This window comes from Artibeus jamaicensis, unplaced genomic scaffold (assembly GCF_021234435.1).
Source record: "Artibeus jamaicensis isolate MK-2021 breed Jamaican fruit bat unplaced genomic scaffold, CSHL_Jam_final contig_432, whole genome shotgun sequence".
Classification (NCBI taxonomy): domain Eukaryota; kingdom Metazoa; phylum Chordata; class Mammalia; order Chiroptera; family Phyllostomidae; genus Artibeus; species Artibeus jamaicensis.
In genome coordinates this window covers 5,745,822-5,773,209 of record NW_026521828.1, presented here as the reverse complement: position 1 = coordinate 5,773,209, position 27,388 = coordinate 5,745,822, and the positions used below count along the sequence as shown (strand labels likewise).

Below are 27,388 nucleotides of genomic sequence, written 5' to 3'. Positions count from 1 at the left end.
AGCTGTTGCCTGGTTGAGTGAGGAACCGAGCCCTATCAGCCTACCGAGGTGACACACCACCAAAAATCGTGAGCTAAAATGGTAATGATAAAATTTAGTTAGGTGTATTATAACGGGTTATCACATCTTCGAGAACTATCACTCAAAAAGGCACTGTCAATATACCCACTACTATCTGCCACTTATATTTTAGGCCATTTACTTAAATCTCTCGGAGCCTCAGTGAAACTGGATTAGAATTTACTTCATTCACTGGCTGTTCAGAGTAAAAGGAAACAATGCATCGAAAGTGCCCGACACAGTAGCTGAGTGAAGTGGAAAATACACTGTAGCTATTATTAATTACGGAAAGTAAAGCCTGGCCACTTTCTTACATGTTAGGAATATGAAGAAAAGTGAAATCAAATATTATAAGCACAAGTTTTACAAAGGTAAAAACTGCACTATTCTGCAGTAAAGTGACTATATAAAATTGGTCCATAGAGGCCCTGGCCAGGTGGCTCAGTTCATTGGAGCATCGTCCCATGCACTAAGGAGCTGAGGATTCTATCCCTGGTCAGGGTATATGCCTGGGCTGCGGGTTCGATACTCAACTGGGAGGGCGTGTATGGGAGGAGACCAAGTGATGTCGGTGTTTTTCTCTCTCTACCGCCACCTTCCCCTCTCTCTAAAATCGATGAACATACTGTATCCTCAGGTGAGGATTTGAAAAAATTTTTTCCCATTGGTCCAAAGAGAAAAAGAAGAAAATTATGGTCTACCTAAATTTCTAGTGGGCAGATTTAATTATTTGCAAGTTTAATGACCAGTTATGTAAAAAAGACCTACATCTACCACCCAAGGGGCCCACACCTACATGTATTGCTTCTTTGTAATTTCATCCATTTGAAAGTAACCACTAACTTTTCAAACAGGCTTAACAAATTTATCACTCTACTATCTTGGCAAAACCCCTTACCCCCTAAGAAAATTAATTATCTCCAAACACGGTCTGAGAATCACCTGCATCAGAAACACCTTGTTAAAAATGCAATGTGAGAGAGAAGACCCCAGAGATCTTGTGCACGTGTCTGAATCAATTCAAGAATTTAAGAACAGGGCCAATAAATACTAAGAAATAAGGGTGCACTTTATAGTCACAAACACCACTGAGGACATCTTTCAGTTTTTTATCAATGTGAAATTAACTCGGCCATAACAGAGAAGATGAGCACATGATACATAACCTCTTTAAAAACCCTTCACAGGAAAACTGATCTTAGGAAGATTCAAACTAGATGCACTGAGAGCACAGTACACAGTGAAGTATTTACACAACACACACCAGAAAAAAAAAAAAAAAGAACTGAAAATTAACTTCATTAGAAATCCCAAGTCCAATAAAACATTCCTGGCATAGTTTGTGCAGAACACATCTAGTTATCTAGTTTATACAATTTAGTTAAATTTATTTTTAATCCCATGACATGACAGGATTCTTTACACTCAAAACTAGGTATTTAACACTGAACGACTAATCACTTTAAAAAAAATTTCAGACCCTGGCTGGTGTAGCTCAGTGGATTGAGCGCGGGCCTGCGAACCAGACAATTACGGTTCGATTCCCAGTCAGGGCACATACCAGGGTTGCAGGCTGGTTCCCTGCAGGCCAGTTCCCAGCAGGGGATGCATGAAAGGCAACCATACATTGATGTTTCTCTCCCTCTCTCCTTCTCCCCTTCCCCTCTAAAGATAAATAAATAAAATCTTTAAAAAAAAAAATTTTTTCAGTCTAACATGCATTGCAAGACCTCACTCTCAGCACAGCGTGTATACACCAGCACGGCAGTGGCGTCCTACAGCTGTCTGGGTCAGCAAGTGGCTGGCCCTCCCCTTGTGCTCGTCTACTGTGCGAGGCCTTTATCAGCACCTTGGAATATGAGCAGAATCAGCACCAAAAAATAGTTCAGCGTTTTAAATATGCACAACTCAACACAATCATTTAAGCATACTACCAGAGAGCCTGAATTCTCAACCTGGATGCTTAGTATAAGCTACTGATACCACTACTCACTGCTTCACCAGAATGGCTGTATATTTTTCCCACCAAAAGTAGGGCTATTGCACCATACGTTTCATGGTCTCTGTAAAGAAAAAAAATCATTGTCTTGGTTTATATTTCCTTTAAAAAAAAACAAACAAATTTTCTACAAATTAAGAACTTAGTGAAATATGAAGTTTTCTAAAGAAATTACCTCAATTCTTTTTAATGCAATAGTATACTATATACACACAGTCAATATTTGTAAAAGATCAATTCTGAAATACAAATAACTACAACCTTTAATAAGTATGTACCACTAAGTTAAAACACACAAAGGTTTTTTAAGCATTAGTCTTTACTTCATGATTCCTTAATTTATATCAGGCCCCAAAATGGAATTCAAAGAGCTTTTTCAGGATTTCAAAGTGGCTTGATAATTATTTTTTAAGATACGGGGAACAGCACTAAACAATGTAAATGATCCAGCCCTGGCTGGTGTAGCTCAGTGGATTGAGCGCGGGCCTGCGAACCAGACAACCGTGGTTCGATTCCCAGTCAGGGCACATGCCTGGGTTGCAGGCCAGTTCCCGGCAGGGGATGCACGAGAGGCAACCACACATTGATATTTTTCTCCCTCTCTCCTTCCCTTTCCCTCTGAAGATAAATAAATAAGTAAGTTGTTCTTTAAAAAAAATTTTTTAAAGACAATTAACAACTTGAAGGAATGCTTATTATATAATGCTAAATGAAGAAACAAATGTACACAAGTCAAAATCTCAAAAGCATATTGTTAAAGAAAAGGAAATAGAAAAACCAAACTGAACTTATGGGTTACTTGATTATTTTTACCTGTTAGTATTACACTATTGTCTGATTTTATCAATAGGCAGGTAATTTAAACTACCTAAGAAAGCTGGGTATAAAACAGTGGAGAAGCCTAGCATAAACTAGAGAACAGACTGCTCACTTTAAAGGCCTTCAGTTTCCAATAAATACTATGATACATAAAATCTGTTTTAACCCGATACTCAAATATCCTCATCTTTAGGGTTATCAGCCACAGCAATCTACACTGAAGAATAAGAGGAGGAAGTAATCATCAAAGCAAGATGAAACAGGAAAACCAGACCCCGTCGGGCCACCCTGTTCACTTTATGTATATAGAAACTGAGACAAGGTTTGTTTGCTTGTTTATGTTTAAACAAACAAGCTGCCTTTTTGTCGGCTGCCTACAGTCAGAGTGAATTAGCCTCAGAAGAACTAGAGACTGGAGTCCAGAGAGACACAGATTTACCCAAATTCACAGTGCTAATCAGAGGCCAGTACTAGAACCCAAGTACCCTGACACTGTCCAGATCTACACTATTCAGAACCACTTTTCGTTCTGTTTTTTAATCATTTGTGTCCTGCTTCTTTTTTCCCCATAAAAAGATTATCCTCAAAAATGTGCTATTCACCCTGGCCAGGCAGCTTAGAGTGTTGTCCTGATGATAGGCCACAATTGCCAGTTTAATCCCTGGGCAGGGCACAAACAAAAAACAACCAGTGAGTGCAGAAAAGAATGTTTCTCTCTCTCCCCCTCTTCTCTCAAATCAATAAATAAAAATAATACCTAAAGTAAAAAAAAAATGTTCTTCAATCAACTAAGTCTAAAATTAAGGCAAAAAAAAAGTAATACAATGAGCCCTGGCTGGTATGGCTCAGTGGATTGAGCACCGGCCTGCGAACCAAAGGGTCACCGGTTCAAACCCAGTCAGGGCACATGCCTGGGTTGTGAGCCAGGTCCCCAGTGTGGGATGTGTGAGAGGCAACCACACGTTGATGTTTCTCTCCTTCTCTTTCTCCTTCCCTTCCCCCTCCCTCTCTAAAAATAAATAAAATCCCTAAAAAAACCTGTAATTTAACAATGATAATAATACAATGACAGGAAAGAGAAGATGTCAGATGGTTGACAAAAGCAAACTCTTGATCAATCCACATATATATGAAATCCTGTAACCTAGGATCAAATGCTATCTACATGGTGAACAACTCTTCCAACCTTGAAAGACATTTGTCTACCATGCATAATGTTGGAATAAAATAATTAATAAAAGCAGTAACTAGCCTTTTTTTTAAGACTGAAGAAAAGTACATACATTGAAGCGCTTAGTGGTGTCCCAAACATTAACTCTTTCCAACTATCACTGAACGGGCAAGAACCAAGACTTGGAGCCTAGTGTGCATTCGCGCACACAGCTGAGGAAGTGAGGGGTCTCCAGGTGGAAGCTCTGTGGTGATTAGCTGACTGAAACTCCACTGAGCTCTGACACCCACAGCCTTGGAGTAACCCAGACTGCTACTGAAATTAAAAGAAAATTTGCAGGCCAACTAACTTTTAACGTGAAAGTAGAAATACAGGCCTTTTAGATTCAGATCAACCTATTCATATTTGAAGCTCTTTGTCATTTACAAGCTAAATGACTTCCCGAATTAAATGAACCTGTTTCCTCCCCCCTAAATGAAAATACCACGAGCGTTATAAAGACTAAATAAAGCATGTGGTGCAAGGCCTGATACATAACAAGCACTCAACAGGAAGCTCTTACTTTTACCTAAAGGTCTACTTCAGTGGCCAAATTCGAAATAGGACACAAACTGTTCTTAAAGCTACTGATGACTACAGCCATGGTCTTGAGAGTCCACTAACCCCAAAGCGCACATGGAGGTACACAGTCAAGATGAGCACAGATTACAAAAGATACTGACAGTTTCATTTTTCCAAATTATATTATGAAAAAGGGATACCCAGTTAGTCAAGCCCTGGACCAATAATAATTCCTTTAAGTGCTAAATTTAAAAAGCCCTGTATTTAATTTCCTTCCCACTTCTAAATTGGGTGCCTCCCAGGTAAATTAACAGAAGGCAGAAACTGTGCCTAATCCATACCCAGATATACCTCTGACATATTGTGGCTCAGTTACAGCCCGCTGTAATAAAGTGGGCATCACAATAAAGCAAGTTTTAATCTGTTTCGTGGCGGAGGGCTTTGCCTTCAAGCTTGTAAGCAACACCTGTGAAGCACAATAAACCAGGAGTACTTGGGAGGGTGTCTCACATACAGCTGTGCTCAATAAATATCTGTTGACTAAAAAGTTGTTTCCCTTAATTGCTTTTAAAAATTGCTTTATTATTAACCTTTTACATATTAATGTTTTGAAGTGCAAGTACTAAAAAGTTAAAGGTTAATAATAAAAATAGCTGCCCCGACAAAAGAAATTGCTGTTTATAAGAAACATTGTTAGCAAAATAGATAAAAACTTTAAAAATTACAATTTGCTCACAAAGAAAATTTAAAAAAATAAAACCATGAGCACCTCAAAACAGGAAAGCACCATCCATTCCATTTCTAGAAACAACTTACCTTTTTGCACCTTCCTTTTGCAGATTTGAAATCCAGATTCTCACACAATCACCGGCCTTCACTTCTGTTTGATTCAATAGCATACACACTACTAGCTCTTTCACTATTGCATACATCAGTACAAAACCCACTGGTGTTATGCTGCTAACTATGAAAACAAAAAATGAAAAAGTCCAAAGTCAGCATTTTTTTAAAAATCTCTTTTAAAAAATGAGATTAAACAGCATGCATAAATAATTGTAAAGGGTCCCCATCCTTTCACCCCAAACATCATACTTCAGAATGTATTTTAAATAGTTTGTTTTTTTTTCCTCAAATGGGAAAGAATTCTTGTGCCTTGATGGAAGGACAAGAAGTTCAGAGTGAAACACACTAAAACAAGCCATTTCCACACAGGCGAGATGCCGTCAATGTGTGTGTGTATGTGTGTGTGCTGTTGTAGGAAACAGAACGGAGAGCGGTGAATGGGAGTCTGCACTTCAGATCTGCAAAAGAAGAGTGAAAAGATTAATTTTAACTCTAGACTTAGACTATCTCGTCTTGCCTGTTTAAAACAATGCTCGTAATCACTTGTTAAAAGATAAAAATGTGCGAAGACAGAGGTTTGTCTTTGATACATAAGTTCAAACTATAGTTACAGTGTTATAAGTCTGTAATCAGACACTTTGATGCCGTACTATCTTGATACTCAAAGTATTTTAAAAAATCAGATCTTTACAACTACCGTCATAATTAGTCAAATGTGTTTTCTGCTGAACAATTATCTAAGCAGAACTGGTGCTAACAGTTAAGAATAACCGTCAAAAGGCTCATTTTAAATAAACGCTCATCCCCATAAGGAGTGACAGGTAACCTTTTGGGAACTCCAGTGCGGACACCCCTTTCTCCAACTTCATTAAGGGCTAATTTGAGAAGTGCCTCACAAGCAATCTCCCCAACACCCCGTTTTCCGCAAAAAATCCTCCGTATTCTACATTAGCCACCCCCTGCCCTCGCCCAGTGTGGGTGAGTCGCGCGGAGGGAGACCAGAGGTGAGGGATGAGATCGGTGAGAGCGGTGCGATCCGCCAGCCCGCGGTGCACCTACACCCCCATCCGGTGTCACACCTGCGCTGGCAGGCGCTCACCTGGGGCAGGGACCGCCCCCTCCCGGCCTCCCGCGCCTGCCCCACTCGGAACGCGCGCCACGCGGGGCCCGAGGGCGATGCGGGCAGCGGGACACTGGGGTGGCGGCAGGCGGGGGTGAAGGGGCCACCCCAGTACACACCCTCCCTAGGGACCGAGCGGACCTGGGCGGCCAAGGGGCGTGGTGGGGGTGGGAGAGGTACCTTTTGGACAGATCCATGAGAACCCCGGAGAAGAGCTTCTCCCCGAGGCGGAACGACACGACGAGCGCGTCCTCAATGATGTGGTCCAGCGTAACCCGCACCTCCGAGCCGGGGATGAGTTGCGACACGGCGGAGTCCCCGCCCGCGGGCGGCACGAGCGCCGGGGTTGCGGGCTGGGGCAGCGGCGGCTCCGGGGTCTCCTCGGGAGCGGGGGGCTGCTCGGGCGGCGGTGTTGGGGAAGGTGGAAGGTCAGGCCCTTCCTGAGAAGCGGCTACCGCCGGCTCCACCACCCTGGCGGGCTTCTCTTCAGCCTCCAGCTCCGGCCGCGCCGTCTCCGGGCTCCGGGCTCGCTCCCGCGGCGGCGAGAGCGGAGGCTCGTCGGCCTGAGGGGAGGACTGCTTCCCGTCGGCCTCGCCGTCGGGCACAGATGCTTCAGTGGCGGTGACCGGGAGGGTGTCAGTACCGGCCTCGCTGCCGGGTATGGGCTCCATCTCCGGCTCGGCCTCGCCGGCGCCCCCCTCCCCGGGGGACGCTGCTGTCGCTGCCGCCTCTGCAGCCACGGCCGCCATTTTCTTCCTGGCTTCTCCCTCCTCCAACTCCGGCTGCAGCGGCACCGCTGCTTGGTTCCCTGGGCCTTCCCCTCCCTCCCGCGAACAGTCTCGTCCCGCCCTTTATCTGATGCTCGTTATTGGCACCACGCCATTGGTTCTGTCCTACACTCCTCCCTCACTTGTGATATTCCATTGGCCAGATCCGGACGTCTATTTTCCAGTCAGTCACCCCGCCCATGCAGAGTAGGAACTTCTCATTGGCCAGGTAAGTTGTCAAATGTCGAATCAGAGTGGAGGAGTGGAAAGGCGAGCTCAAAGTGGGCGGGGGAAGTCAAAAAGCTCAGCCATATACGTATCGCTTCTTTCTATTGGCTGGAAGGGGAAATAAAATTTTAGGGTTGGCCTACATGCCTGCCGGTTATCAGCCAGGCTTTCAGAGGAGGGAGAAAGGAGGGAATCACGCGGCTTGATGATTCTTTCAAAGGCGATGGAGGGGAGGGGTAACGAATGCGGGAGGGAAACTGCTTCCCAAGAATCCCTGCGCAGAGGTCCTTAGAATAAATGTTATTTCTAGGCGCGGACGTGCTTGCTGCTCCTTGTGAGCATGACAAGTTTTCTTGGTAAGGACAACTGAAGTTTGAAAATAATTCTACAAACACTTTTTGAAAACAGTTTTTGGTTTCCTTTTATGTCAGCACTGTGTTAGCTGCTGAGGATAAAAAGATGTGCAAGACATTCTCTATAACCTCATGGTAGCCGCTCCAGTCTCACACAAGAAAGGAGTATTTTCTTTGACTTCACTTTCTAGGAAAATGCTAATGAAAAGAGAAGGGACAAAAACACAATGTATTGAACCAAGAATTTTCAACTTTTTTCATCTCATGGCACACACAAACTAATTACTAAAATTCTGAGACACACCAAAAGATATATTTTGCGGCTCTAACAAAAAAAAACTGGTATAATTTTTGATGCACTCCCACCAAATGGCTATTGCTCTGTTGGCTGTTGGCATTTTTTAAAATTTGGCAATCTAAGGGAAAAGAGTGAGTACCTCTGACTGGAACAGTCAGGTGTTGCGTGTTTTAAAATTTCTTGCAGCACGCCAGTTGAAAATCACTCACTGGGGAAAGCTGATCAAAGCTCCAGAGAGCAGTCCGGCCACATCATCCACAATAGCACTACCTGTTCTCTCAAAAATCACTGGGAAACAGCTGCACCTGGTTTCTTCTTTCAGCGATTTTTCTTCCTGGCCCCTCGTATGCCACAGTTACAGAAAGTGCCTCTCTTCAGTGTCGTGAAGCTCCAACTTCTTTATTCTTACTTTAAGTCTCTTGGTTTGTATGTCTGGAAGAAGCTACTGAACTCAGATTGCACCTTAGAGTCAGTGTAATCTCCAGAAGAGGTTGTAGTCATTGAGAATTCCTAACAGGAGGGAGGGGAGAAAAACTGCCAGTATTGAGGAACGTAAAAATAAGATTCTAAAGAATTACAACTAACATGTGAGTACCTACTATGTACCAGGTACTGCACAGACACTTAGGATACATCTCATTTAATCTTTACATCTTTACAGTATTCCTATGAGACAGACTCTATTATTACATACCCATTTTAAAGAAACTGAGGCACAAAGATGGTGCCCAAGCTGACTCAGCTTATAAATTATAGAGTCACAATTTCAGATTGACAATGGAAGGACTGAAAATAGCAAAAAGTAAATATCACCATATGTTCTATTTCAAGCCACAGGACTCAAGAAAAGGCCAGGAGGAAATCCCTGTCAGGGCAGGTTCAGCATCTCCAAGGAAATGAATTTACTGCGTGTCCACTCCGTGCCAGAGATTTTCCCATAAGCTCTCATTTAAAATCCTGTGAGTTAAGTTTTTTTTTCTCTTTTACAGATAAAGAAACTGACCTAAGCCAGGTTAAGGATCTTTTTAAAGGTCACACAGATGGCTAGAACCAAATCCTATCCTAACCCAGGTCTTTCCAAGTGAATGACTGTTTCATTTACTCATTTATTGAAAAGTAATTTATCTCCTGCCAGTCTGAAGTCTACAGTAAACAGACAGGGATCCCACCTTACAGGGTTTTCACCATTGTTACTTTGTATATAGTTCACCATTATCAATTAATTACACATAATATACAGTTTTATGAGACTCCTAGACCCACACTGAGTTCCCACATTGTATAATCTCCAACAGGGAGAAAAATACAGTTCAGATCCTAGGACCTTATTAGCTCTTATAACTGTAATTCATTGCAAGACACTGCAGTGAATTATTTAAAGTAAGGATTTATGGCAAATTGTGGCATACCGAGTCACTCTCCTAAATCATTTCTTCATTCTGCAACTCAAGAGCTTCTCCTAGCCCTCGGTGTACAGATAAAGTGTACCCTCTTCTGCTTGTCTTTCAAGGCCTCCTTGTGTTCTACTCTTTCCAGGTCTGTTTTCTACTACTCTTTGAGCTTCCTATTACTGGAAAGATCTGGTCATAAATTTTTTTCATCCATTTATTCAACAAATAAATATTGAAGGCCTACTGTGTGTCGGTTACTGGGCTAGGGAGGAAGAAGCCGTGCAGAAAAATACCTGAAAGACTTGATACTTGGCCTTCTGGGGCTTATTTTTCTGGTTAGGAAGTTAGAAAATAAGTAAGAAAGAAACAAGATGACTATTGATTGTGAGCAATGCCTTAAAGAAATAAACAGGGTAGGGTGATAGGGAATAGTTGGGGAGGGGAAAAGAATGTCTAGTTTAGATAAGGTGGTCAGAAAAGACTTAACTGAAGACACAACATTTTAGCTAAGATGCAAAAGATAACAGATAAAGAGCCAGCTGCTGACATTGTTTGATGACTATTTGGGTCAAAAGGAATGGCAATTACTGAAGTCCTGAGGCAAAGAGGTCTCATTCCAGGAATGGAAAGGAGACCAGTGTGATTGAAGAAAAACAGCAAGATAAGCAGGTGAGATAAGACTGAAAAGGAAGACAGGAACTAAATAATATTTTTGTACTACAGATACAAAAATAAGAGATGCTGCCCTTCCCCAGCCCCGGGGGGAGTTCTGAATCTAGTGAGAACCAGTTTTCATAAGTGCTGTTGTATCCTGGTCACTTCTGTATTCAGTTTCCACCTGGCCCAGAATCAGCACAGAGAACTTTGGTATTTGTGGCTCGATGGTTAGATGAATGGACGGATAGAGGAGTAGATGGATGGCTAAATGGTGTCTTAATCTGTTCTGGCTGCTAGTACAAAATACCACAGATTTGGTGGTTTATAAACAACAGAAATTAATTTATTTTTTATAAGATTTTATTTATTTAAGCCCTGGCTGGTGTAGCTCAGTGGATTGAGCACGGGCCAGCGAACCAGACAATCGAGGTTCGATTCCCGGTCAGGGCACATTCCTGGGTTGCAGGCCAGTTCCCTGCAGGCCAATTCCCAGCAGGGGACGCACGAAAGGTAACCATACATTGATGTTTCTCTCCCTCTCTCCTTCCTTTTCCCTCTAAAGATAAATAAATAAAATCTTTAAAAAAAGATTTTATTTATTTACTTTTAGAGAGATAGAAATGGAGAAAAAAAGGAGAGAAACATCAGTGTATGAGAGACATACGGATCAGTTGCCTCTCACATGCCCTCAACCAGGGTCCAGCCCACAACCCAGACATGTACCCCAACTGGAATCTGAACTGGCAAACTTTCGGTTCATAGGCCAGTGCTCAGCCCACTGAAACACATCAACCAGGGCAGAAATTTATTTCTTAATGTTCTGGAGGTTGGCAGTGTATGATCAGGGCATCAGCATGGTCAGATGAAGGCCCACTTCCAGGCTGCAGACTTCTCTTTGTATACTCACGTGGCAGAAATGGGAGGAAGCTAGCTAGTTTTCTTGGGTCTCTTTTGGAAAGGTATTAACCTCACTCATGAGGGCCTTGCCCTCATGACCTAATCACCATCCAAGGCCCCTCCTCCTAATACAATTTAGGGGTTAGGATTTCAACATACAAGTTTTGGAGGGACACAAACATTCAGACCATGGCAGATTCCATGGTCGATTGGACAGATCGTTAAAGGGATGGATGGGTGGGTGGGTGGCTGACTGGCTGGCTGGATGGATCGATGGCAGGGAAAAGAAATTCAGCTGACTACTCAAGCACATCCTCAACACTGCAAGCAGACTTTGATCTCAAGCTCTGCAGGCGATGCTACAGTTTGGTGGCTAAAAACTGAGAGAATGGAAATGAATGATCTTGTATGTGACTCCCAGTTGGCCTCTGACATGATCTTAGGCAAGTTGCTTAAACTCAGTTTCCTCATTTATAAAATATCTTAATAATAATAACTAACTTCCTATCAGGTTGGTGGTGGTGTGTGTTTTTAAATTATGTAACATACATAAAGTACTTAACATAGACTCTAAATCATCATAAGTGTAAGTCAATAATTGTTAGTAACCAGATATACAAATTCAGTCTCATCATCCATTGTATCTGGGGTTGATACTCTAGGGCTCTGACTCCCAAAAACCAAATTCATGAAAGACTGAGTAGGCCCTGGCTGGGTAGCTCAATTGGTTAGACAGTTGTCCACATACACCCAGGGTGCAGGTTCAAGCCCCAGTCAGAACACGTAAGAGAATCAACCAATAAACACAGAACTAAGTGGAACAACAAGTTGATGTTTCTCTTTCTCTCCCTTGCTTGTACTCTCTCTCTCTCTCCAGTAAATAAAATGTTTCTTTAAAAAGACTAAGCAAAAGTCCAGGCAATGGGCTGTTGCTTTATAGAGAGGGATAAATATCTCTAATTGTAACTTAGTGAGGTTATGAGGGTTTTTTGCTTTGTTTTGATTTTTAGAGAGAGAGAGAGAGAGGGTCTCTCTGTTTTAAGGCCAGAATCAAGGTGCCAGCAGGGGCTGCAGTCTCACTGAAAGCTTAACTAGAGAAGGGCCCATTTCCAAGCTCAGTCACATGATTCTTGTCAGGATTCCATTCCTTGGTGGCTGTTGGCCAGAGGCTGCCTTCAGCTCCTTGTCACATGTGCCTCACCATAGGACAGTTCACGGGCTGCAGCTTGCTTCAGCAGACCCAGCATGGGAGAAGAGCCAGAGAGAAATAGTGCAAGAAAGAGAGAAGCCACCATCTTTTATAGTCCAATCTCAGAAGGGGTATCCCCTCACTTGCACTGTGTTCTGTTCAGAAACGAGTCACAAGGTCCAGCCCAAACAGAAGGGGAGAACATTATACAAGGGCACAGAGTACCAAGAGATGGGGATAATCACACAGTTAAAGAATGAAAAAATATATAGTTCAGAAATTGCCCCCCAATCCCCACCCCCCACATACTCACCCACAGACTGCTAAATGCCTGATACCTCATACCACCTGCCCCTAGTGACAGATCCTCACTTCAGCCCGGCATGTGGAGAAGGCTATCATATTTCAAAGGTAGATCCCAATATTGAGGACAATCCGTATAAAGAGAGTTGTCACTGATTCAACCCCAGATTAAACCTGATTGGGGTGTTAGATTCTGAACCCCCCTGATTGAACTCACCCCTTCAAACAAATTCTAAGAATGTTTATTTACTTGGTATTCTTCTCAGTTGGGGTCTTCCATCATTTACTTTGGTAGGTATTAGATTATTAGACCCCAAATAAGGACTTTATTTTATTGCTTCCTTAGCATTGTGCTGGGCCAAGTAATAATACCCAATACTGATCAAGCGTTTACTTCATATCATAGAGTATTACATCAATTAAAGCTCACTATATCCCTATGAGGTACATCCCATAATTATCACCAGTACAGATTTAGGAAACTGAGGCACAGAGATGTTAAGCAAGTTGCCCAAGCTCACACAGCAACCAAGTCTAAGTCAGAGAGTAAAACCTATTTGCTCACTGATTACAAAGAGCTCCTGTGACTTCACTGGGAAGACTATCATTTGCTCTGAGAGCATTTAAGTGCAGCCTTCTGAAGAATGGTTGGAAACCTCAGCTAAGGAGATACATGCATTCTGAGAGCCATCCTTGAAAAGCCACACACCCAACATCATTTTGTCAGAGTTGTTTCTGAGTCATCACAGTTCCTCTCTGTTTTGGTTTCCTCATCTGTAACATGGGGATGATAATAACCATCTCTACCTCGAATAGTTGCTGTGGAAGTCACCTTAACTTGGGTCATGACTGTGCAGAAGTAACTATTCTTATCCCACCCAGCAGTCTGGAGGCCTGAATGGGAGCAGGGAGGTGTTCTGGTTCATCCAGTGTAAATTCTGAGCCACAAGCTGAGGTCAGGCACTGGCCTCAGTTTTTACTTCATGGCTGTTCACTTCCAAGTAGGTATTTCACTGCTTTACCCCCAGTTATTTCTCTGACTGCATAGTTGCTACATATGCAAATACAAAAATGACCTGAATATTCACTTGTAAGTTGCTCTGGTTCTTTTTTTTTAAACCAAATTCCTACTTTCTATATTTATATTTGTTCGCTTTAAAAAGAGATTTTTTAAAGAAAGGAATGTGTGTACAGCTATACAAAGAAAGAAGCCCCTTGTTTAATCTTTCTTGTTCGTCACGGGGATCACAGTGCCTGGCATACAGGAGGCCTTCAAAAATGTTTGTAAAATTCATAAGCAAACGACTCAACAAGTGAACAGTTATCTCCAGGGGTTTGGATCACTGCGGGTCTTCTTTTCCCTTTGCCCATCTACATGCCCCAATTTTCCTGATTTTCTCATTTGTGTACAATGAACATGTAGTTCTTAGGGGGAAATGTTTAAATTATTATTATTTTTTTAATTGATTTGAGCCCTGGCTGGTGTAGCTCAGTGGATTGGGCACAGGCCTGTGAATCAAAGGATCGAGGTTCAATTCCCAGTCGGGGCACATGCCTGGGTTGCAGCAGGCCAGTTCCCATCAGGAGACACACGAGAGGCAACCATACACTGATATTTCTCTCCCTCTCTCCTTCCCTTCCCCTCTAAAGATAAATAAAATCTTTTTAAAAAGTTCATTTGAGATTGCATACGCCAGAAACATGGATTTGTTGTTCCACTTATTTGTGCATTTTTTGATTGCTTCTTGTATGTGCCCTGCCCTGAGATCCAACCCTATGGGACTGACGCTGTGACTAACTGAGCTGCCCTACCAGGGCTGTTTAAAGTCTTCATCACATAAATACACAAACAAGTGAATAAAATGGGGCCTGGGTAGTCTTTTTTTTTTTAAGATTTATTAATTAATAAATAAATAGGGGGAGGGGACAGAAAGAGAGAGAGAGAATCATCCATTGATTGCCTCTCTTACACGTCCCACCAGGACCAACGGCAACCCAGGCCTGTGCCCTGACTGGGAAAGGAAAGGGGGACACATCTTTGAGTCACATCTTCTTTGCTGTGGTGTGTTTGCTGGGTGAAGGCAAGCAGCGAGTCCCAGAAGAGTTTTTCAAGGGCTCTAAATGATTCATAAGGAGCTCTTCTCCTGTAGCAGAGGCCAGGGTCCTGGTTTTCTCCATGGCTGGCACGGCATTGGAGGTAGCGCCCCTCCCTCCCCCCCCCCCGCATCATAGTCCCTGAACCCCTACAAATGACCCCCTTCTCTTTGAGTTGGTGCCTCTACCCAAATCCACTCAGCCCACTGCATCCAGGTCTGTGGATGATGATGAAGAAGGAAATAGACAAGGCAATTTACTTGTCGTCCTCTCTTTGTTCCCTTGACCTTGAGGCACTTCACTCAGCAGAGCTCGCTGGTGGGGGAGCCCGGCAGAGTCCCGGAATGAAAGACAAGAGACTTTGGAGGGCTCTGGGAGCCTGCACTCGGCCTCTCCGCTTTGGTCGCCATAGTGACTTCTCTCTGAAGCCTCACCCCTGTGGTTTTTGCTGGATGTTCATTCATAATAAAGCCACCTCTGCGTTTTCCGCCCACTGGGGAACAGAGCACCACATGCATTCACAGTCACGTGGCTGACACACTGGGCCTTTAAAACTGTGCCTGGTGTGTGCACACGTGTTTGTGTGTGTTTGTGGCAAGGCTGGGGGTGGAAATCCTCTGTGGTGCAGAGGGAAAGGTCAGAGCTAGGGAGAAATTGAGATTTCTCTGGTTCTGTTTCCTTGGTTTACAGAGGAGAGGGGTCTTGCCCAAGGTTGCTCAGCCTCTCTAAACGGCAGCCCGACTGGAACACTGGAGCACTCCTGGCCCAGTGCTCACACACCCGACATACAGAGACATGCAGGGCCCACTGATCTTATCCCAGATTTTCTAACATATTGGCCTTTGGTGCTCAGCACTAAAGTCACATTTCCTGGCACTGTCACTCAAGGTTACCAAAATTTATGGTGATCTTGACCTTGACCCCCTAGTGAAAGGCCAGAAGTAGAGCTCCTATAGCAAGACAAAGCACTCCCATTTCTAATACAGATTTGCAAGTAAATTAGCTCATTTAATTCTCAAAATTAGTCTGCAAAGTGACTATTATTCCCTTTTAAACTGAGAAACTGCAGCTTCAGAGTGGTTGAATGCATTGCCTGGGAGTCAAAGGTGAATTTGAGACCTAACTCTACAATTTTCTAATGATAAAGCATGACATATCTCTCATTAGTTTTGGCACTGCCTTCAGATTCAAGGACATCCAGTCTGGTCTGTTTCCCTGCTGTGTGACTTTGGACAAGTTACTTAACTTCTCTGAGTCTCCATTTGTAAAAATAGCATAATAATAGAACCTCTTTCATAGGGTCATTGCAGGGATTAAGTAAAGTAATGTATGTAAATCACTGAGCACTGTGCCTTAATAAGTGGTTTCTATTATTCCAAAATTAGGAGGCATTCTCCTGCTAGGGCTGCTGGTTATCCACAAAAAGAGAAAATCTGCATCCCACTTCCAGTCTGATCCTGAGCCCAAGGCCTTCCTTTGTGTCCGCCTAGGAACTGAGTGCCTGTGGGGGGGGGGGGGGGGAACTGGGGGAGGAGGGGAGACATGCCAAAGAGAGGAAAGTGAATTTCATAGCTTGATTTTGCATTTTTAAAAGATTCAGATTAGGAAAGGGAAGTGTTGTAATCTTTGTCTCTGTAGCTTTGCTGCTCCACCCTCCCAAGCTAGGTGGCCGACAGCCTCCTGCAGTTATTGAACTCGGGAGAGGCACCTGGTCCATATCCAGATGTGTGTAAATATAAAGTGTGCATCAGGCCTTAAAGACTTAGTGGGGGAAAATATTATAAAGTATCTCAATGATCATTTTTATTGGTTACGTGTTGGAATACTTTAAATAAAACACATGATTAGAATTAATGTTTACCCATTAACTTCGATATCTTAAATATAGCTACCAGGAAATTTCCAGGTATGTACGTGGCTCGCCTTGTATATACGAGACTGAACCGGTACAGAACAATCTACTTCCTGCTCGGCTGACCTGTGCATGGCATCTCCCCATGATTCTCTTTCAACTCTCAACAACAATGTTGTTCGGAAGATACTGTTATCTGCATTTTACTCCTGTAGGAGAAGCTTAGCGACACCAGCCCTTCATTTTGCCAAGTAAGGTTGCCAGAAACCACTAATACTATCACTTCATAAAAGTAAGACTGTTTTTAATACTAACAAAATTAAACATTTCAACTAAGTGAAACAGTGCATTGTCCCATACAGCTGTCACCCCATAAAAGCAGCTGGCGTTCCTTTATTTTTTTTAAGATTTTATTTTTTAGAGAGAGGGGAAGCAAGGGAGAAAGAGACAGATGTGCGAGAGAAACATCTATCAGTTACCTCTCCTGTGCCCCAAACTGGGGCCTGGCCCGCAACCCAGGCATGTGCACTGGCTGGGAGGCAAACCGGCGACCCCTTGGCTTTGATGACACCCAACCCACTGAGCCACACCAGTTAGGGCAAGCTGGCATTTTAAGAGCTTATTACTTTTCTAAATCCCATGAGGTTGGTACTATTATGCCCCTATTTAACAGATGAGGAGATTGAGGCTCTAAGAGCCATTTGGCTAATTCAATGGGGGCTATAGGATTTGAACACACATCAGGTGAGGGAAGGAACAAAATTTCCTTTACCCACAAGGTTCTTCTGACTGATAACCAAATAGACATGAGACAGATTAGCAAGAGAAAATAACCAAATGCAATACAGATATATATGTATGGCAACGCCACATACATAAGAGAGTCAGAGACCCCACCTGCAGGGAAAGTTCAGAGGTAGAAAGGGAAATTGAGGTCTATGAGACATCCTGAGCTAGGGATGAGGTAATACACCTTGGGGCTTCAAAGGGTCATGGCAGAATGGTAAGAAGAGCAGATGTTTAGGAAATGAAGTTTGCCCTCCAATACAGTTTAAAAAGTATTGATATCTCTGATAATCTTTTACTGTGGGCAAGATTCCTGATTCAAGGTCCTCTATCAGGGGTGTCCAACCCACTGCTGGCTGCACGCAGCCCAGGATGGCTATGAATGTGGCCCAACACAGAATTGTGAATTTACTTAAAACCTCTTCTTTTGCTCATCAGTTTCCGTTAGTGTTTGTGTATTGAATGTGTGGTCCAAGACAACTCTTCTTTTTCCACTGTGGCCCAGAGATGCCAAAAGGTTGGACACCCCTGCTGGGTAATTAAAGGGAGGGATAGAAGTTTCTCTTGAACCTGAAGCAAAAACTGTCTTTAGCTCAAAGTAGCCTGTATATCACTGAAGCACATCTTGGGGTGGCTCATTCTGGACCCCCATACTGGTAAACTCTAAAGCTTGTTCTGCATCACATCTGCCTCCCCTTAATTGTCGCAGGAAGTGACTGCAGTTTGCATTTGGCTAAAAATTAGATGAGTTTTGAGTTTTTGTGGGGTTCTTTTAAGAATCTCATTATAGATTCATATCCTTTCCTGCCCTGGTCTGTACCTGAATGTGGGAAAAGGTAATCACTGTTGAAGTGACAGGATTACTTAAAAAGAAGCCAAACACATTTGCCTTCATCCTGCAGAAAAATTGAAGAGGAATTTCTATCTAACCAGCCCTTCTCATTTTCCCTTCAAATAGGAAATGTCAGGAAGCTCTGGCTACTCACCCGAGCCCACCAAGAAGGCCCCGGGGCTGCACATCCAGTAAAGGCCAGGCTGTAGTTGGGCTGCCTGCTTCTTCCCCCCTCAGGCCTTCAACTGCATCCTTCCAGGAAGCACCTGAGGCCCTGGGGGACCAGGGACTGCCAGGGGGTTACCACTCCAAGGCAGCCCCTGTACCCCCTGACAGGATTTAGAACCCAGCTCTCCATGCCTGAGTTACAGTTGATTTCGGAGCTCAACCCTTACGGAGGTCTGCCTGACTTGCAAAGCTAAGAGGAAATTGGCTCAGCATTCACCTCCTACTCCAAATTCCAATCCCAAAGTTGCAGATTTGCAGGCCTTGAGGAAGCTGGCATTTTAAAGTCACAAGTATAAGGGGAGGCCATGATAATCCCATCTTTTAGCCAGATTGGGCTTTGTGAATATGAATGTTACTTGCCAGGTGCTTTGCAAACATGCTATCATTTAGTCCTCAAGCAACCTAGAAGGTCATCCATCACACATGTAAGAAAACTGAGGCTACGAGAAGTGAAGTGACTTATTCAACGTCACACAGCTGGTGAAGGCTGAGCTAAAAGCCAACACCAGGACTGTCAGACTCCAAAGCTTAGAACTGTGACCTAGTTTGTTCAAGGTCACATCATAGTAGTAAGTGAGGGAGCCAAAACTCCAATTAAAACAAAAATGAGAAGTCATGCCTTCCCCAGCAAAAACGATGACACCAAACGAGAGCTGAGGGGCGACAGTATGAGCATCCTTTCAGGCACTCAAGCCTCTGCACTTTGATATTTACCTTTTGGAAGCAATTTGATATTACATACAAGGACCTTAGCTTTTTCAATTCTGTTTCTAGGGAAGCAATTTTTTAAAAACTTTATGTATAAAGAAGTTTATCACTACATAATTAAAGGAGAGAAAAAGGAGCAACCTAAATTTCACCAACAGGAATTTGTAAATGGATTTATAATGTGTTCACCCAATGATATATTCTGCAACTTTAAAAAAGTGTTCAACTTTTTAAAAATTTTTATTTGTTTACTTTTAGAGAGAGAGAAGAAGGGAGGGAGAAAGGGAGAGAAACATCAATGTGTGGTTGCCTCTCACGTGGTCCCCACTGGGGGACTTGGCCTGCAACCCAGGCATGTGTCCTGACTGGGAATCAAACTGGCAACCCTTTGGTTCGCAGCCCGCGCTCAATTACTGAGCTACACCAGCCAGGGCTAAAACTGTGTTAAACTTTTGAGAAAAATTTGCATTCACATGAAAAATGTTTATGGCATGCCCTGACTCATGTGACTCAGTGGGTTGAACATCATCTCATAAACCGAAAGGTCACCAGTTTGATTCCCCGTTGGTGCAGGTGCCTGGGTTGCAGGCCAGGTCCCCAGCTGGGGCCTGTGTGAGAGGCAACCAATCAGTGTTTCTCTCCCTCTCTTTCTCCTTCCCTTCCCCTCTCTCTAGAAATAAATAAACAAATAAAGTCTTAAGAAAGAAAGGAAAACGTTTGTAAGTCTAAAAGTGTAGAAAGTACTACAATGGTTAAATGCATATGAAAGTGCATTAATAAAATAATCTCAAATATTAATAAATAATCTCAAATATTAATAATGGTTTTGTTTGAATGTTAGAAATAAAATCCATTGTAGTTTTTCTTCTTTCTATTTTTCTGCAGGATAAAAATTTTCCATAAGGATTTTTTCCCTTTAATGGGTAAATATTGGCCAGTCTAAAGAGTATTCATAAGTGTGTGCTCTGTCTCTGAAAGCTTCTCCAAGAGAAGGAAACCCATAATGAGTAATATCCACATCTTTGGAATAAGAGTAAAGCAGCTCAACGTGGCTAATTTGAGGAGAGAATGACAATTTATCCAGACTCTGCACCTCCCCCTCTCCTATTTACCCCTTCGCCTGTTTCATTTTCTTTTCCCCACCAATTGCTATATGAAATGATAGGTCTTATTTACTTCTCTACTTATGTACTTAATTGCTGTCCAGGGGGTTCCCCTTGCCCCCCATTGTCCATACCCGTGCAGCTAGAACAGTCTCGGGCAGTCAGTGGGCCTCCATAAAGATCTGTAAGAGGAACGAATTCATTCTTGCCGTGACATTCCCCTGAGGCCAAAGTGCTGTTATATTCACTTAAAATCAGCAGCTCAAAGGAGAGGAACTGAGAAGGGAAGGATAGGAAGTTAATTGGACAATATCTCTGATCTAGCTGGCAGCCGGCTTAAGAACTGTTGGCAACTTGCAATGGATCGGGGAGATTCCCATAATAAATCACTCCCATTGCCCACCTTACCAAGAGAACATTCCATTGGTAGCCAAAAGTACTAATAAAAAGAACTATCACATTTGGGGGGTTTACTGCATGCCAAGGGTTTGTGTATTAATATCATTCATCTCCATGATAGCCCTTAGGGTAGATATTCTTTTCTTACTAAAGAAACAGAGTCTCAGAAAGGTTAAAAAACTTGCCCAGATTCACCCAGATGGTTGGTGGTGGAGCCAAGATTCAAAGTGAGAACTCTGTGGTTTTCATTCCTCGCTGCACATGAGAAAATGGAGATTACCAGACCCCACCTCAAGTCACCCCCTCAGGACTTCCCAGAGTGTGGCCCTGGGACATCATGACCTGAACTCCACTAAAAGTTGAAGGCCCGGGCTTAGTTTGGTCTTAACCCAAAACTCACTTTTTTAACCACTCCCTGGTCTTGACTCCAATACTAATCATACTTTGTTACTGCCCCGGAAGGATTTCCTTTTGGTAGAGCCATTCACGGTCTTTGAGAAGGCTTTGGTCCAACGATTAACTTTTAAGATGGGACTTTGCTCTTGAAGTAATGGAAGATGGCAGCACACAGGCTCGGAGGATTCTAAGAGAACAGGTCTCAAAACCCAGATGAGGTACTATCTCCTAGCTCAGGAAAGCCGCCTTTCACTCACCCTGGAGCCCTGTACCCTCCTCCTTGTCTCTGCAGCGTCTCCCTGTTCATCCCTCAGACCACAGTGTCCTGCCTACTCATAGGAACTGGTATCCCCCACACAGCCTTTTCTGTTTATGTGTAGAGTTATCAACTGGTTGTCACCCCTGGCGCTAGCCCAAAAAGAGCAAAGACCAGCCCTTGTTTCACTCATCTCCAAACCTGAGCCCCAGGCCTAGCATGCAGTAAGCACCCAGTAAAAAATACCTCACCTTTGTAGCCCTCCAACTATGTATGGGTCAGGGACTGTGCTGAGCACTTTATATATTTTCACTCACTTAATTCTTAGAACCCTCTAATCCCCATTTCACAGATGAGCAAGCTGAGGTATAGAAAGGTCAAGTGAGCACTTAAGCTTAAAAGGCTCCAATATACCAAGCTAGCCAATAGCAAAGCCCATATTCAAACCCAGGCAGTGGAACTTCAAATTTGAAAGTTTTGATTGAGGGTTTAATTAATAGCCTGTGGAATACACCCCCCCACTGCCACCCACAATTCATCTGTTGGAGACTACAGCTAATGCCTGACCAGATAGGACTGATTGGTGCATCCAGACAGTGTGGCCAGAGCACCAGCCCTGAGAGACGCCAGGTACCCTGGGGAAGAATGGGTTTAGGAGGCTGTCGAGAAGCTGCATTCTGGCTCGCAGTTCTTCCATCTGCTGCGTGGGTTAACCGTTCCTACTGGCAATAGTAATGTGAAGACCCAATGACCTAATGCACACGAAACAACTGGCCCCAATGCATCGTACCTGGCAGTAGGTGTTCCACACATTCGTTTCCTTTCTCTAGTCAGTCTCCCCTTTCTGTCATCAGAGTCTAAAGACGGTTCTAATAAGGCTCTAGCTTTTTCTAAGGAACATTCCCCAGCTGGGATACACAGGCAGCCGCAGCCTTTGCTCACGTGCGCCGGCTCCCTCACCAAGCACTTTCCCCTGCTCTTTCTGGCTCGTCTCTCATCAAAGTCCCTTCGATTTCTCCAGCGTCGCTAGGAGACAGACTTGTGAGGCCTGGCCCTGCATTCCCTGAGGTGGCCAAAGCAGGGCCTTGGAAAGGTGGACACAAGGGGAAGACACAAAGGGCAGAATCAATAGGAAAAAACTGTCCTGAGAATGAGGGCAGAGCTCCTGCCTCTAAAGTTTCCACCCTGCACAGGTTCAAAATTGGAAGATTAATTTTTTAATTGCCAAAATCATTGTAGCTTCCACCACCTCCAAAATAGCTCCCATTATCATCAAATTTGCTATAGTGACCCCCACTCCCACCACATCTGCCACCACCACGACTGTCACCCAAACCACCGCAACCTGGTTCATCCAGGTTACAGCACAGGCTATTATTTGGCAATAAAAAGAAATAAAGCACTGATACCTACTATACCCTGGATTATGCTGACGAAGCCAGTCCCAAAGGACCACATAGTGTATGATTCTGTTTTTGTGAAATGTCCAGGATGGGCGAATGTGCAGAGGCAGCAAGTAGATTGATGGTTGCCTAGGGCTGGGGGGGGGGGGGGAGTGGGAAAGAAATGGTCAGTGACTGCGAATGGGCAGAGATTTCTTTTTGGTATAATGAAAAATATTCTAAAATTGATTTTGGTGATGGTTACTCAGGTCTGTGAAAAGGCACTGAGCTATATACTGTAAATGAATGACTGGTATTTGAATTATATCTCAATAAAACTATTATAAATATAATAAGGTCTGTGCTGCCACATGGCTTCTCAGGGGCTCTGTCAATCACTTAATGAGTATTTATTGAACCCTCCCATGTGCCAGGCACCATTCTGGGCTCTGAGGAGAGTGGTTTACAAGCCAGACAAGGGCCCTGCCTTCATGAGACTAACCATCTAATGAAGGCAGGCAGAAAAAAACAGGCTTTAGAGAGATCATTTCAGATAGTGGTACATGCTTGTAGACAGACTGAATTGGTGGTGGTGGTTTTTTTTTAATCCTCATCCAAATATTTGAGAAAGAGAGGAAGGGAGGGAGACAGAGAAACATCAATGTGAAAGAAATATCAACTGGTTGCCTCCTGTACTTACCCTGACCAGGAATCAAACCAGCAACCTACGTGTGTGCCCTGACCGGGAATCAAACCCGCGATATTTTGGTGTGTGGGATGGTGCGCCAACCAACTGTGCCATCTGGCCAGGGCTTAAACGGATGCTTTAAGTTAGAAAGTGATTGGGTTGAAGGGGGAAGTTAGCTACTTTAAATAAGGTTGCCAAGCAAAGCTTGTGTGCGGAGGTGGCCTTCCGCTGAGTTATTCAGTCATTCATTCATGCATTCATCTATGCAAACAGCCCTTGAGCTTCTGCAGGCACTTTGATAGGAATTCATTTCCCTGCAAACTCAGCTTCAACCAACGCTCTTTCTGAGTGACTAATCTGTTTCCTTGCTCAAGTCAGTGCCCAACTGATTTGTGAGAAATCTCTATGGCATCTTTCCCTTTCTTTGTGGGAGGGAGGAGGTAGCAAAAACTGCTTCCCCTTGGGACGGTAAAGTAAAAATCTTTCAGCAGTTACAGAGAAAATCAGGATATAAAACAAACATTTTCTCAAAGTCAGTGCCACAGACTAAACACATTGGTTTTGTTCAAGCCCCCGGGAATTTCTCCGTATCTTACATAAACCTGGTTGACAAGTGAGAAATGAAGCCCCAGAGGATGAAGCTGTGAGTTGGCCAGGCCATGGCCTTGGCCCGACAATTCCAGTGGGCCCTGGGGTCCAGATTTGGATGGTGCAGACCAGTTCTCTGAGGTTCTTCACAAGCTCGTGGCTTTCCATATGAGACTCTAATCCCAGTCCAGTGATCAGACAGCATTTGATGGCCCAGAGACCCCTGACTCACGAGGGTGCACCACCAATATGAGTGCCACTCAAAGTGGGTATTTCTGAGCTTAACTACAGCAAGCAGCCCCTTTATTGGGATCTGAGGGAGAGGCACAAAAGGCAGACTGACCTCTGGAAACAATGGGAAGAATCTATTGCCCAAATTCTGGCCCTGGTTCTGCCACCAACCAAATCTGTATTTTACTTCAGTCTCATCAGGTCTTTGGGCCTTAGTTTCCCTGTTTCTGAAGCAAGGGGGTCAGACCAGTTCTGGGATGACTAAGACCAGACCTACATTCTGCCATACGTATCCTGTCATGGCAGATGCCACTACCTGATCACGGCACTCTTGGGGAGCAGCCTCGGAATCCTTCTCCACACAGTGTTCTAATCAGGTACTGCCAATGGATCAGAGTTGGCACACGGCTTAGCAGTCGGCAGCCCTGTGCCTGAACTGGGTCATTTCTAAGGGCCCCTCCAGCTCTGATCTCCTGACGCATTTTAGCCTCTAGGCTTGCAATCACAACAGGAGGCCTCCAAGGAATGGTAGGGAAGATATTAGAATCAAAAAGTCCTGGGTTTGAATCCCGGCCATTCTGCTGACTACTTTTGCAATGTTGGGTGACTTAGTTCTCTTTGAAAACAGGATCAGAGTTCCTGACACATAAGGGGTTGTACAAATTAAACGCTTATAAGGTACCTTTTGCTTGCACGTGGGACACAGACACACCAAGCAAATGTGCACACCAAGAAAGAGGTGCGCACTTGCCTTCCATCCTGCTCTGGCTTCCCTCTCTGTCTCACACAACAGACTCGCCCTGACAAGTGGCTTCTGACTTGTGCGGCCTCCCCTCCTCCACAGACTGTCACTTCTGCCAGTGTCAGATTGTTCCCCTCCCTTCCGAAGTTCCCTGGGGCCTGCCCTCATGCCAGGGAACTCAAGCAACCTGGCAGCCCTTTGGATAAGGCAGAAGCTCAAGAGAATCATTAGAGAATGGTGAACTGTAGGCCTCTCCCACCCCATACCTGCTTTCTCCTTCAGCCTCTGCTTAATGACAGCAGCACCAGATGCTGCGTGCAGGTGGGAATGTAGTGTCCTAGAAGCTGGGCTGTTTTTTATGCTCTCGGTATAGGTACCAGGGGCCAGTATGGAGAAAGTTGCTTTATAATTTCTCTAGACCAGAGATGACAAATTCATGGCCCAATTATCACCAACCCCTTCACAGACACCACACCCCATCACTGTGCTGTTGGAGACACTGTAGCCCTCTTCCGCCAAGAGAAAGGCTCAGAGAGAGACCTGGCTGAGCTCACCCCTGCATCCCCTAGCAGCTGGGGAAATGCACAACTCAGTCCTGGAGCCGTAAGCCTGCAGCACCCAGCAGGATCCACCATAAGTGTTCACATAGACATTGCTTTCCTCCTCCCAACCAAGAAGGGGCTTCAGAATTCTCCCCCAGACTGTGCTCCAGCCAGCCATCAGCAATCCTTGAGGACTGGCAGGCGAGAAGAAACATATTTGTCATCTCTAGTCTAAGCTTAATGCGTCATTTTATAGAGTCAGAAACTGAACCCAGAGAAGGAAAGACATTTGCCCAAAGCCACACAGATGAGTTAAAGTCAGAGGCAGGACTAGAATCCTAACCCCTTGACTCTAAAATTGATGCTCTACACTTGTACAGATTTATATTTAAATTAATCAAAGTTAAATAAAACAAACAGCTTAGTTCTTCATTTGCACTTGCCACATCTGAAGTGCTCAATAGCTACATGTGGCTAAGGGTACCACAGATGAATAGCACAGTTTCATCACTGTGGAAAGTTCTACTGGACAGCTCTGGCTTGGACCCACTACTTCATGCTGCCTCTTTATCTTCAACTTCAAAAGTTAGGGCATTGCCTAAACACCTGTACCTCCCTTAGCAACCCATCTGTGGATGGGTGGTGATGGTGAGCAGTGACGTGGGATACGTAAATGTGGATGCTCACAGAAATATCTACAAAGTGCAACCCCCTACTGGGCAACTAGGGACCCAGAGATGGATTCTTCTCCTTAAAAGTCAGTATTTGTAAGGAGAGATGGACACATCGTACTTCGCTTACTCATTCATCCAACAAACCTTTACTGAGTTCAGTCTAGAGCCAGGCACTGAGCTGGGTGCTGGGGACATCAAGGTGAATCAGACACGGTCCTTGCCCTCAGGCTGAACCCCACTGAACTGGGGTTCCGTGGGAGAAACACAAGGTACAGCTTGATGGGGAGCACTCAGCAGGGACCTGAAGAATGTGTGTAATTTCATCAGGTGGCTAAATACTCCAACAACACAAAGGACAAAGAAGGGAGTAGGCACAGGGTGACTCTACCCCCTGGGAGACCTTTGGCAACATCTGCAGACATTTTTGGTTGTCAAAACAAGGGGAATGGAATGCCACTGGCTTCTAGTGGGTAGAGCCCAAGGACACTGCTTGACATCCTATAAGGAACACATGGGACAATTCCCACAGGGTGGAACGGCCCTTCCCAAAATGTCAGTAGAGTCAAGGTGGAGAAACCCTGGGCACTGGAGAGGGGCAGGTCCAGTCTTCAGTCCCACAGGTGTGCGCAGGGAAGATGAACAGGAACACACAGGAAGTAGTGAGCCAGCTGGGAAGACACTGAGGAATCTTAATGCGTTCAGTGTCAGGATTAAATCTGAACGCTAGAAAGGCCCCTTGGTCACTGGGTGAGAAAAGGACTGGAGGGCGCAGAAACTGGGGGAGTCTCGCCAGGCTGTGGGCAGGGTGGCCGCGGAGATGCAGCTGAGAGCTCTGGGGCAGCCGTGGGTCTCAGCGATGGGCTGTAGTAGAAGACACAGCACTTGTCACAACTGTGACTGAGTGACTTGTGTAATCAGCTGCTCACAAATGCTGTTCTTCTCCCCTGACTGTAAACTCCGGAAAGCTAGGGACCACATGTTTTTGGACCCACATCCTGGTCTTGGGCAAATTACTTCTGAGCCTTCCTTTCCGCATCTATAAAGGGCAAATGATACTGATAACCTCCTTCAATTAAATATAAAATTAAATGAAGGATCCAGCAATTCCACTTCTGGGTATTGTTAAAAAAACTAAATGCATCCCAGTAAATTTTAAAGATCTTACCAGCTTTCTTTACTCAATGAATCCGGTGGCAACCAGTCTAGCAGACAGAAGGGGGCTCTGAGAAGT

General features: G+C 44.2%; 1 protein-coding gene across 7 annotated transcripts in view; it reads right to left on the bottom strand.

The window, feature by feature from the left end:
• PWWP2A (PWWP domain containing 2A) overlaps nucleotides 1–7,397 on the bottom strand; it is a 33,510-nt gene extending 26,113 nt beyond the window's left edge. For 5 of the 7 annotated variants that reach the window (XM_037128191.2, XM_037128196.2, XM_037128199.2 and 2 more), the window contains exon 1: nucleotides 6,754–7,397. In XM_037128191.2, the coding sequence (XP_036984086.1) occupies nucleotides 6,754–7,322 (569 nt within the window). In that variant the 5' untranslated portion in view covers nucleotides 7,323–7,397. Of the gene's footprint in view, nucleotides 1–2,053; nucleotides 2,124–5,426; nucleotides 5,912–6,753 lie in introns of all 7 variants that reach the window. The other 2 variants (XM_037128198.2, XM_037128193.2) reach the window with 2 other exon arrangements.
• Nucleotides 7,398–27,388: the final 19,991 nt, after the last annotated feature.